This window comes from Xenopus laevis, chromosome 5L (assembly GCF_017654675.1).
Source record: "Xenopus laevis strain J_2021 chromosome 5L, Xenopus_laevis_v10.1, whole genome shotgun sequence".
Taxonomy (NCBI): Eukaryota; Metazoa; Chordata; class Amphibia; order Anura; family Pipidae; genus Xenopus; species Xenopus laevis.
The window spans coordinates 32,275,683-32,289,101 of record NC_054379.1 but is presented as its reverse complement, the minus strand read 5'-3'; the positions used below and the strand labels follow the sequence as shown (position 1 = coordinate 32,289,101).

Below are 13,419 nucleotides of genomic sequence, written 5' to 3'. Positions count from 1 at the left end.
CTGGAGAGCTGCTGAATAAAAAGATAAAATGCTACAAAAAAATAATTAAAATTGAAAACCAATTGCAATTGTCTCAGAATATCACTCTCTACAGCAGGGGTCCCCAACCGCCAGGCCGAGGACACTCCTGCGCTAGGCCGCCGAGCCCAGCGCACAAAAACGAGGTGTGCGGAATTGGACGCCAGCGCATCCAAACTTGCTGCCGACCCCATCCTCCCGGTCCTTGAAAAAAAATATACAATTTTTGAACCGGTCTCCAGTCCAAAAAAGTTTGGGGACCCCTGTTCTACAGCAAACTCAAAGGTGGACAACACATTTTGGAGAGTGTGGGTAACAATCCCAGCAGTGATGGAATTATAAAGAAAGCACTTTAGTCTTTGTGGTTCCAAAATTGCCAAAAGCCATGAAGGGAGTGGGTGAGGTGCAGAATAAAGGCCCATGAGCGGATCTGGACTGGGATTCAAATTAGACCCTGGCATTTCAAGTACACAGATGCCCAAACAACCCCCCACCAGCCCAATAAATAGTGACCATCTATGGTATCTACAGCTCCTCTGGCATTTGCCAGTCCAATCCTGCCCATTTGGGTGAATGCCTAATTCCGGTCTTATTTAAAAGTTAATTATAAGACTTAGGTGATCACTTATTTTCTGCCATCAGGTCACATGCTTTCACATATGCCACCTGGTTATTAAGTGTGCAAAGCATTGCGGCAATTGTAATCTTTGTTGGAGCAGAGTTGCTCCCGGGGTTGGACTGGGGGCCCACCTGACCTGCCCGCCTCCACGAACGTACCATGAGCGCACAGAAGATGTGACGCATATGCACACACAGAAGACGTGTCCATTAACCGTCTTTTATGGGGGAGCAGGTCTGGACTGTCTTGGGCTCACCGGGTTTTTTCCCGGGATCTCGCCAGCCCAATCTGACCCTGGTTGCTTCTGCTAGTTTCATTGGTCAGAACCAGCAGTGAATGTAGAGAACGGTGTGGGAGAGAGTCACGGCTTTCAATAGCAGTTACATTTACAAAATAGCTAAACTCAGTGTGTGCTTGATCATCATATGGGCAATAATAGTAGAATTTAGCTATACTGCTGTGGAGTGGTTGTACTTCGGGGGTATAATCAGAACTGTAATGCTATCACTCTATGATTTGGTACCTCATGTATATTTGACATGTCAAAGGGAATACAAGTTACACATTTTTTTTATCCTTCTATTTTCCTGTTGTTAAATGCCACAAGAGTGATAGAAGTGATCCAAATTATGTAAAGACCCCAGGTCCCGAGCATTCTGTAAAACAGGTCCCATACCTGTACACATTTTCCCTTCACAGCTAAAAAGCCCCCTTCAACCCATTCAGTGCCTTTTGGAGATAGACTGGTTGATTTGACAGGCTGGTTGCAGTTTAAAATGTAGCAGGAATCAAATGGGTGTGTCCCTTCCATAGATCAGCACCAGTGTTACAGCGTAGACTACTAATGGCTACAAAAGTGATCAGAACAGATACCTGATGTCTAATTACAGACACAAATTTGCATCTGTCCAGAAATGTGGGCCAGGATGACAGAAGGATAAAGAGAACATTGAGATTGTATGAACACTAGCAGATGAAAATACAAAAGGAAATGTTTGTAACAAATCTTTGTTACCAACAGAACAGACCATGGTAATGTTTGCCAATTCTACAATACAGCAGGGAATCGTAAGAGTTTAGGCCTTTTTTAAAGGTTGTATAATATATTGAGCCGAACCATAAATACTATATAAAAAATAAAACAAATGGAACCATTACAACAGTAACAATTTTATTAAGTTAAGTGCTGACAAGCAGTCGAATAATGCATAATAGTAGCAAAGCTTTGATCTCCACAGTGGTTGCCTTAGTTTATTTTTCCAAAAAGCTGAACACATATTCGGCCACAAAATTGCGTTTACGAAGTTTATCGTGCGTTCACCTAGAAAAAATTTAAAATTGGGAAAATTATTCACTGAAATTTAACACTCCCAAATTAAAACTGAAATAAATATGCATATTTGCCTAGACAAAACAAGAGAACTGATTATGTATGGCTACTTATCAGGTTGACGCAAGACTAAATAAATGCAACTATGTGACCCAACAGGCACACTTTAGCCATAGTCATATACAATACATCTGCAATTCCTGCTTTCCACTATAGCCATAGAGCTTTGACGGGTCATGCTGCGGGATTACGATAAAGTATTCTAATGATCATGCATAAATGAAACATTAAAATGATACCAACCACATCATCAATCTTGAGAATACTGCGCACAGTCTCTGTAGCCAGAGTAAGGGAGCTAATAGATACCAATAAAGGCTGGACAACAAGTTCCTCCAAAATATTGGAAATTCCTCCCTGTAAAAGTAAAATAAATTTTGAATTGTAAAAAAAGAATCCGAACAGCACAGTCAGAGGCATCTGCAAATGATTTTACCTTTCGGACATTAATTCCAGCTGTTTTTTCACCCTGTGCATGTCTGTTTCTCAGTTCCGTTACAGTGGATATGGGTTTGAGTCCAGCATTTTCAGCCAGTGTGAAAGGAATAACCTCCAAGGCATCTGCAAAGCCTCGAATACAGTAGGACTCCATGCCACTCAGTGCTCGAGAATACTCATTCAAACGCAGGGATAGTTCAATCTCAGGGGCACCGCCTCCAGCTATAAGAGCTCTAAAAAATGTTAAATAGTGTTATATTTCATGCATATATTTGCAACATCAAGTTTTAACATGGTTAAAAGAATAATATGCTTATGTAGCACTATGCCATGGGGATACAAGTTAGAAAACAAAAGCAAAGCTCTGATTGGTTGCTGTGGGCAACACCATCGGTGAGGCTTTCCTCCAATTTTTACACAGCATGAAAAATAGGCCATTAGTGTGATATTTGTGGTGAATACATATTTGCACACGCTAAAATTTTCTTACATCTGTAAGCTTCTTGAGCTAACGGGAGCCCTGAGCAAAAGTTGAGCTTCCATAAAGTGCTTGAACCACTTTACTAGAGTAATAACCATGCTGGTATAGCATTATATCTTTCAGTTGTCCTGGCTAAAGAATACAATGAACAGTCCTGGACTGCTAGATCACACACTGTTTCTGGCTTTTTTAATTGTAGACCAGAGTAGGAGGTCTATGGAAGGTAACTGGGAGCTTGTGGTCGGCAAACGAGAGCGCGGTCATGGACACTTCCAGGCTGGAACATACCGACACAGTTTTATCAAGGGAGCGTGGAGTTCCCTAGACTCATCAATAGTCTGTACCATGTGTAAAAAGTTATCTACAACTTATTAACTTTCTACTTCTGCTCTGGGAACTCATACACTACCTTTGGTCTTATTACATCCATTAAACATAGACTTATCTACCAACTTATACAAGTGCAATGGCAGTTGGAGCATTGTCGCCTACATGAAAAACACCCAAAAATAACCTTCTGCAAGCATTTCAATAAAAGCATGAGACACTGCAAAAATGTTCACTGCTACACCTTTGCCAGATTGCGTGGTTATTACATTGCTTTCCTACAGAAGGATATTTTTCTGCATTATCATCCCAGGTTTAAAGAAGGCAACAGAACACGTCACGTGCCACTGCTAAGAGCTGTGGTTTTCAGCTTCATACAGTGAATTAGCAGAGTAGCACACAAGTTGCACAGGAGACTCAGAGAATAGTTGAATAGCAAGATGAAAATCATACTTTTTCTTAACTAAGCAACGTATAACACAAAGAGCATCATGAATGGAACGTTCTGCTTCCTCAATGACCAATTTGTTGGAACCACGTACTACTATTGTAACAGTTTTTCCAGGGTTGGCACAGCCAGTTATCTAGAATTACAAAACCACAACCATCAAACACTGCAGTATGAAAAGTTAACCAACAGCAACACCAAACTAAACAAATCCTTACCTTAACTAGTTTTCCAGAACCGTTCAGACTAACTTCTTCAGCAAGTTCAGCAGATGCCAGCATGTCAGCAGTAAACTGGTCTATATGCGCAACTGGTTTGGCTCCAATGGTCTACAAAATGTTATCAAATATATAATTAGCCCTCCTTTTTATGTAGAAAATATGGTCAGATAAATCATGGTGAATGTTCCTGCCACAGTGTGTTTGCTGTTTATTTCATTAGGAACCTGAAGGAACTTTGATGGATCAAAACATAGTGAATTGCTGCAGGACTGATTGTGACGACAGTCTAGCTAACCAGAAAGACAGAGTTGACTTATCATAGGCATGTTTCTGCAAAAAAAATAATCACTTTTATCATCCAAGGACCCAATGTTTTTTATTTGCTGGTATTTTTGGTAAAGCCACAAAAAGCTTGTACAGCAGCAAGTGGTCAGCCCTCAAATGCCAGCGCTGTAGCACAAGTCTGCTGTCGACAATCAGGATCTCACGAATTAGACAGTGAGTTTTTTTTTTTGCTAAATGTGTCTAATCTCTTAAAACAAGTGGATAGTGCTTACAATGTCTGATCAAACACTGGGGTCATAGAAAGTATGAATTTCAAATCACGACCTACCTTACATATGAACTCAATATCTTCTCTCTCAATATCTTTTATCACCATTATTTTCATCTTATTCAGGAAGTGTAAAGCAAGATCACTTAGAGCATCCCTGATAAGTAAAACAGATGGCAGAATTCAATACTCTATCATACAAGCAATATTCAAATTTTAAACTTTAAAAACTTTGTTACAATAAAGCAATGACATTCTAACGATGTATTCCAAACAGTTGTGTTCATATCAGACAAAGCTCCAGACCAGAGCACAAAATAGGCAGTTACACACACCCATTCAAAGTTGGGCAGCAGAGCTCAGAGAGCCACATATTCCCATCTACTTTAAGAATGATTCTGAATAGCATAATGCTTCTTGCACATTCTATTCAAAGGAATGGGATTTAATTCAAGCAATGCCCGTAAAACATAGTACTAGGATAGGTTTCAAGAGACAGGAATGTGTAGTATACTATCTTGTCTTCAAAGCTACCTTAAAATGGACTTCTGAATGAGAAGCACATTGCAACCCACTTTCTTGATTTGTTTCACCAGGTTAAGGATGTATGTCCGTTCCTCCCGCAGAACTCTGTCCATCTGAGCATAGTCTGAAACCACAATCTGATTGTCCATCTGTGAATTAAAATCATATTTTTATTTCAACAAGACTCTAAGGTGATTGAAAAATGTTCCTGTTGGTTCTAACAATTATATAAAAAAAAGTCAACCAAACATTGTTTCGGAATAGTGTTGCACACTGAAATAGCAACCGGTCCTATTAAAAAAAAGCTAAAGGCGCCAACCCCCAAATGGTCTCTCAGCGTCAGAGTTCAGTGCCAACCGCTTTAAGCAGGGTAGATATTAGTAATTTTATATATCTTCATACTGCCATTTCTATGTGAGGGTATAGCAAATGCAGAATCACCTGAAGCACCATCCATAAGATTAAACGGTACAAACAGAGACAACACCACCAGCTGCTTGCCATGAGTCACTTCTCACAGACATGTAAAAGCAAGCAACAGCTAGTAGCAGGGTTTTTCTTCTTCAAAAGCCCCAATGTGACATTTCACTTAAACAATAAATTTTGGGTGCCACATTTTACTGTTCAGGTTTTCAAATACATTTCTAATTATGAACTTGTATTTATTGTAAAGGATAAATAACCAAAACACAAATATTTGATCAGTAGTTTCAAGGTTTTCTTACACATGTTTAATTATTCAGAGCATGATACACATCACACAAGACACTTACATCTGTTTTTGGTGCTGACAAGCAGAACTGAATCAGCCCGATCTTGGCTTTCTCAACCCGGGTTACTCCAGTATTTGACACTTTCTGTGTGAGCACAAGGCCATCAACTAGTTCACAATCATCAATGGTTCCTCTAAAAAAAAAAAAAAAATTAATAAAGATTGCGGTCACAAACAAAGTTGTCAGTGAAAAGTGTTTTAACAACAGTTAAGGAAATCAAATAATCCACCAAAACAGGAGGACACAGGCAAGATTAAACACCCAAACTTGTGTGCCTGTCCTACATAGACTATTTCCTATATATGTTTACAAATACATACTTTTATAAATGCATTTGCAAGAAGTCCCGGTGAATGCCAAGCTCGGGTCAATGTTTAATTATAGCAAAACAACTTGATCAATTACACCAATGATATATCAAGTGAACAAAAACTTCATAGCATTATATCCAGTCCAATGTTTGGTCTAGCCTGGGACCTTTAAGGATGATCAATGTGGACTATTATCTTTCAAAAAGGAAAGAAAGACCTTTTGGATATCATTCAATGAAGATAATAAAAGATCACTTATGTATGCTGGACTAAACCATTTTCCTATTCATGTGTAAATGAAGGTGTTAAAACATATGCAGGCACTTTGTATGATGCCACTGCTTTTTGACAATATGCTGTAATCGTATAAAGAATTTTAAATTTCTTACCCAAATTTCTTGACAATTTTTATGTCTCTAAGATCCACACTGTTGGCTGTCTGTGGATCAATCACCTTCATTACTGCATCCACACTCATTGGAGCAAGTAAACTCGAGTACTGGAACACAACCTAAGAAAAGGGGAAAAAAAATCAGCGTTACAACAATATATCTTGAGACAAAAATTATATCAAACAATCCCAATACAGAATAGGTTTAAAATTATAGTGATTAATGTACCTCCCATATAAAATAAGGATCTTATAGGTCATCAAGAAATAGACAAGTTAGTGACAAATGACATCACTACTCACCAATTATAAATTATATCACTACTGTTCAGAAGGATCTAGTTTACAGAATATTCATGTCTTATGTATTATATCTGTATATGCTTACATCTAGATTTGGGACAAATGATAAACATCAAACACACCTTTGAGTTCAGGGATGTTGTTGCACTGTTCAAAAGTGTTTCTCTGTCACTTAATTCAACAGGCTGGGACATACTGTTAAGAACTTCTACACCCTTCTCTGAGGCCAACTGGAAGGATTCTGAAATGGTGGTGGGATGTATACCTGGAAAGAGGCAATATTTATATTGGTGGAGGAAATTAAGCAAGCAAAGCACAAACCATTTATATACTATTTACATTAAGAACCAAACAGCTCTTATAACAAAGTACCTTTCTGCAGAAGCTTGGCGCATGCATCCAGCAGGGCTCCAGCAATAACTACAACCGAGGTTGTTCCGTCTCCTGCTTCAATGTCTTGAGCTTTAGATAACTCAACAAGCTGGAAATAAAAATAAGCTACATTAATGTTTAAGATAAAATGAATGTTAAGTTCCACACAACTGAATATGAAAATAAAGGATAAAGGACCAAGTTAAGTAGCTCATATTGTGAAGCTGTAGCAACAAGCTGCATAGAGCAGTCTAAAAGCTCACTGATTTGATATTCTGAGCCTCTGCATTCACCTAGTCCCAGCTCTAGGAATTCTTCATTGGAATGAAAACTAGGGATGAATGCTTGTGCATGGCTGAACCTGAATCCTAATTTGCATATGTAATTAAGGGCGGGAAGAAAAATCACGTGACTTGTCATAAAAAAAAGAAAGTACATTTTTTCCTTTTCTGACCCTAATTTACATATGCAAATTAGGATTTGGTTCAGTATTCAGCTGAATCTTTCATGAAAGATTTGGTGCATCCCTAATGAGAACAAAATCAGGGCAGGCATTTCCTCTTTGAGTTAAAATCACCCAAATCCTTAAGACTGCTAGCTTTCAGACAAAACATAACACTATTTTAATGACAATTTCCTTTAAAAGGAGAATACAAGTTATTTTATACTTGGGGTGCCAAAAGTTAGACACCCCAAGTGATTGTATTTACTTACAAGACACTCCAGGCCAGTGCTCCTATCAGCAGAAAACTGAACCTGCCTGGGATTCTCCCAGTGAGCACCACAGAGCAATCCAGGATTCAGTTCAGCAGGATTCAGATTCAGCTGAATCCTTCTGCCCGGTCGAACCAAATCCTAATTTGCATATGCAAATTAGAGGCGGGAAATCACTTGACTTTGTCGCAAAAGTAAAAAAAAATCCCCCTAGCATCCCCAATTTGCATTCGGCATTTGGCCGAATCTTTCATAAGGATTCGGGGGTTCGGCGGAATCCAAAAATAGCATTCTGTTTATCCCTAATTCTTTCTTCTTGTGGCTGTGCATGCGCAGTAGAGCAAAAAGGTCAAGGATCGTGGTGCTTGCTGGCAGAACCCCGGGCCGGAGCAGTTTTCTGCAGATAGGAGCATCGGCCAGGGGTGTCAGGTAAGTAAATACAATCACATGGGGGTGCCTAACTTTTGGCACCTCCAAGTATAAAATTACTTTCCTTCTCCTTTAAAAAAAATACTGATAATTTTGGGTCAATATATCTACTCAAGAAGGAATTCCATTTTCTTTTCTTTTCAAAGTGTACAGAGTTCCAGAACAGCAACATGCTTGAGGGATGCAAGATCCATTTATACACTGGAGTACAGATGTGGTTAGTCTATAGAAAGCTTGTGCCATCCCCAACCACCATGTCTGACAGATCCAGCTCACTGTGGGCTGCAGAGTTAAGCAGTGAATTGATAGAAGCATTATATATTTGATTAGTTATTACTGAAAGGAATAGGTAGGTAATGGGCTAGTTTTAGTAAAGGGATTAGCATTAAAGGAGATATATAGTATACATGAAACCACCCTAATTTTTGGCAATAATGTATATGGTACTGATTTACTATTGCCTGTAAATTAACATTATCTTCATAAGATGGTCCCTGTTTCAAATGAAGGGTAGGAGTATCCCTCAGGAGTAGGAGTATCCCTGAGGGGGGACAGCCAATCACAGTCCTGCAGCCACACAAGTAAAGACAGGCTTCAGTTCCCTATCAGGTCAGACTAGCTGCTGATTGGTTCCTATCCTACAGTGCAGTGTGCTGAGTGCTGCCGGCTCCCCTGGGAAAGGAGGCAGCTGGAAGTGGAACAGATGGGTGGGACTAGTAGGGTTTTTGCAAAAATTTTCAATAAAAATAACCAGAAACACTACTTTCTAAAGCAAATCCATTCTATAGCTAAAAGAGTTTCCTGCACTGCTACATTCTTTTTTTTTTTTTAAATAATATGTATCGTTTAAGTGTTTCTTACCATTTTGGCTGCTGGGTGCAAAACCTGCATCTGTTTCAAAATAGTTGCTCCATCATTTGTAATGGTCACATCTCCTTTTCCGTCCTGAATCTAAAAGTGAAAAAGTTAGCAACATCGAAAGCCAATTATTTACACACATACACCAACATCTATCTTAAACACATAACTTACCATTTTGTCCATGCCCTTTGGTCCCAGACTGGTTCTGACAGCTTCAGCAACAGCTGCAAAGAAGAAGAACAAGAAGAATTAAAAAAGCGAGACAGAAGTTTTAGGTTAATTTTGTTTTTCTAGAAGTGCGCAATGAAGTATAATGCTGTAAGTTACTCTATGAAGGAAGCCTGATTTACCCTTGTATTTTTGTTGTTGGCGCTGTAATAATCCTCCCCAAATGACAGGTTAAAGTGGTGGTTCACCTTTAAGCATGCTTTACAATGGCTAGTTCTAATTTTTCAATTGACCTTCCTTTTTTACTTTGTATAGTTTTTGAATTATTTGCCGCCTTGACTCTTACCAGCTTTTAAATGCTAAAAACAAATGCTCTGTAAGGCTACACATTTATAGTTATTGCTGCTTTTTATTACTGCCCAAAAAAGTCTAAAGTTTAATTTAACAACGCACATAATCATCACTGAGACTTCCATTAGCCAAGCGAATCCTAGAAACATTCCTTCTGAGGCAACATAAATCTTGGTAAAGCCCTACTCTCTGCCACTTCAGCATGTCTCTATATGAGAACTCATTTCCTAATAAGGACAAAGTGAGTTGCAAATTACTCCCAGCATCTTCCCTGTACATTGTTTTTTTTCTCTTTTAATCACAATTGTCCCATTGCTCCCTTCACCCCTCACCACTTTCACACACAAGTGAGCTTCTGCTCCAACATACTAATTTTAACCCTTAAAGGAGAAGGAAACCCTTTCGGCGCAAAACCCCTCCCCCTGTAGGCCCCCCTCCCGCCCCCCAGGCAAATGCCCCATAGTTGCTACTTACCCCTCGGCGCAGGCACCATCTTCTTCCTGGATTCCCCGGCATTTGCCGGTTCAGCTCTACGGCCCATGCGACGAAAGTTACGAAGTTGCCAAAAAAAGAAATCGGAAAACTTTGTGACTTTCGGTGCACTCCCGCCAAATTCTCCTACTGCGCACGTGCCGTCAAACGCTGGAGAATCCAGGAAGAAGACCGCACAGGAGAAGATGGCGCCAGCGAACTCCACGGGAGAGGACCTGCGCCGAGGGGTAAGTAGCGACTTAGGGGCATTTCCCCGGGGGGTGGGCGTTTTGTGCCCAAAAGGGTTTCCTTCTCCTTTAAAGGGCAGTTTGCCTTTAAAGAGTTAGACACCAGAAATTGAACCTTTTTCACATCTACCGTAAAATTTACTTTGCATGCTTCTTATAATTTTGCAATAAAGTATTTGCCCAATGCTTTTACATTACCTATCTGACTCCCTGTGATGCCATATTTGTGCAGCAGGAGTCCGTTAGCATTAGAAACTTTAACTAATAGACTGAGATGGGACAGTCAGGTTGGCAAAACAGTCAGGTTTAGAAACTTCAACTAACAATTACTTAAAAAAACAAACCTCTCAGCAAAACACAATCATGACCTATAGGTAACTTTTAATGTACATGAATATTTTAAAACGTAGTTTTTTAGTGTCAGTATTATATAGTATGGCCAATTCTAAGCAACTTTTTGATTGGACTTCCATTTTCTTTTTTTTATAGTTTTGGAGTTATTTGCCTTCTTCTTCAGACTTTTTCCAGCTTTCAAATGGTGGTCAATGACCCCATCTAAATACAAATCTTCTGTAAGTCTACAAATGTATTGTTATTGCTACTTGTTATTACTCATGCTTCTACTCAGGCCTCTCTTATTTCAGTCTGTTGTGCAAATCAATGTATGGATGATAGGGTAATTTTTGCCCTAGCAACCAGACGGCTGAAACTGCAAACTGGAGAGTTGCTGAATAAAAAGCTAAATAAAACCACAAATAATAAAAAAATTAAATTAATTGCAAATTGTCTCAGAATATCCCTCTCTACATCATACTAAAAGTTAATTTAAAAGGTAAACAACCCCTAAGATCTTGAGAGGTGTAGCCCTTGACTGTCAGATTAGGGATATAAAAGGCTGCTGGGTTGTACATCTTGGCTAAATACTATAGGGGTGTTGGGGTTGGTTGTACAGCACAGAAATCTGACACTTAAAGGGATACTGTCATGGGAAAACAATTTTTTTTCAAAATGAATCAGTTAATAGTGCTGCTCCAGCAGAATTCTGCACTGAAATCCATTTCTCAAAAGAGCGAACAGATTTTTTTATATTCAATTTTGAAATCTGACATGGGGCTAGACATATTGTCAATTTCCCAGCTGCCCCAAGTCATTCCCCTGCACAGCCTGGGAATTCAGAGGTCAGGAAGTGGAAGGGAGGGATTATTGGGGTTTTTGCAGAAATATTCAATAAATCAACCTGAAACACTACTTTTTTTAAACACAATTCTTCTATATCTAAAGGAGTATAATGCACTGGTACATTTTTATTTTTTATACAAAATGTCTACTTTAAGGCAAGGCCTAGCACAGTGTACACTAATAGGGGCAGCTGGGAGTTGTAGTAAATACATAGCCCAAACTTTATGTCCACAGGGCCACCATCAGGGGGGGGGGACAAGTTTCCCAGGCTTGAAGGGGGGGCCCGGCAGGGCTGCACTTTTCAAAGAGCTGGGTTCCCCTTGACAGCTCCGAAGCGGTGCTGATTGATCGAATTCCTGAAGCCGCCAAAAGACCCGATGTCACGAAAACAGCTATAATTGAAGTCCTGAAGCCACGAGTTCAATTCTACTGACACCAATTTGGGTTTTTTTGTTTTGTTTTTTTTTAATCCCCTGGCCACCATCGTTTTATTTTAATACTCTATAGGCCCCTGCCAATTTTTTTTTAAAAAATATTTTCTGCAGCCCCAATTTTTTATTTAACTTGTAAGGGGGCCCTGGAGCCAAGGTTTTTTCTAAAAAAATATTCTTGGGGCCCCAATTTTTTTAACTTGTAAGGGGGGCCCTGGCACCAATGCTTTTTTTAAAAAAAAAAAAAAAAAAAAAAAAAAAAAACTTGTAAGGGGGCCCTGACCACCAATTTGTTTATAAAAAACTTTTATGGAGGGCCCTGGCACCAGTTTTTTTACTTATACGGGCCATGACCATCAATAGCTTTTTATAACTTGTGGGGGGGGGGGTTACCTTTTTAGGGCTGATGTCTGTGTGGTCTTTTAACTGTGGTGTGGAGTGGGCGGGATCTGGGGTGGGGCCCCAAAAAAGTAGTAGCTGTACGGCCCCATGATTTCTAATGGCGACCCTGTATGTCCATATTTAGCGCCCACTTCTCACCTTTGCCCGCAGCGATGTTGCTGTAGCGAATCTGCGCCGGCTTGTCCCTGTCCTGGTAGGCGCCCTTCCAGTTCCCTGCCCCTCCGCCCGCTGAGGCTGATGCTTTGGGCACAGAACTCTGCAACATTGTGACTACTTTAGCTCGGGCAGTGCCAATTGATATCTGCGGACGATGCTTTAACGGAAGCGCACCGGAGACAAGGGAGGATGGAGGCGGATACTGCGCAGCTGTCACAACCCGGCGGCTGAAGCTTCCAGAACAAAACGACGATAGGAGGCGGGGCCTTTCCTTACGTCACTAAGGGCGCAGCATAATGACGTCCCATTAGCGCCATTAAGCGCGCCGGTACGGGTTTTATTATGGTGTTGTGGTCAGCTGTGCCTCAGGCAACATGGAGAACAGCGGGCACACGCGCCAGTTAATTACAATTAATCGTTTCATCTCACATTCGACAAGTGGCAGTTACTTGCATGGAACTCTATGGTTTCAGCAACTCTCATTGTTCCCTCACTATATTTTCTCTGTCTTCCCATTCCATTATATCTTTTTTTTTTCTTCACTCGTGCTCTCTTTCCCCTTTCTAAATGCCCATTCTCCTGCTTCTGTTCTGTATTCCTTAGGGTTAGGGCAGATTGGGAGAGATTTAGTTGCCTGCCAAATAACTGCCTCTTCTGCATGGTGACAATCTCCCCGAACTGCCTTCGGCCTGCTTGACTGAAGAATCGCCTGCACTAATGCACTCGCGGCGCTTCGATTTCCGAAGTCGCCTGAAGTTTCACTTAAGGGTCAGGGCACACAGGCAGATTCGGGGAGATTAGTCGCCCATCGACAAATCTTCTCTTCTAACTTTGAAATA

The 13,419-nt window shown here is 40.2% G+C and overlaps 1 protein-coding gene across 2 annotated transcripts; it reads right to left on the bottom strand.

Moving 5' to 3' along the window:
• Positions 1 to 1,787: 1,787 nt before the first annotated feature.
• cct4.L (chaperonin containing TCP1 subunit 4 L homeolog) lies at positions 1,788 to 12,863 on the bottom strand. Of its 2 annotated transcripts, NM_001092518.1 has the most exon segments (14): positions 1,788 to 1,958; positions 2,271 to 2,384; positions 2,464 to 2,698; positions 3,727 to 3,857; positions 3,940 to 4,050; positions 4,556 to 4,652; positions 5,030 to 5,169; positions 5,794 to 5,926; positions 6,494 to 6,615; positions 6,921 to 7,063; positions 7,171 to 7,279; positions 9,175 to 9,264; positions 9,346 to 9,398; positions 12,563 to 12,808. In NM_001092518.1, coding segments are annotated over 14 exon segments (1,620 nt in total). In that variant the 5' UTR covers positions 12,690 to 12,808; the 3' UTR covers positions 1,788 to 1,943.
• Positions 12,864 to 13,419: the final 556 nt, after the last annotated feature.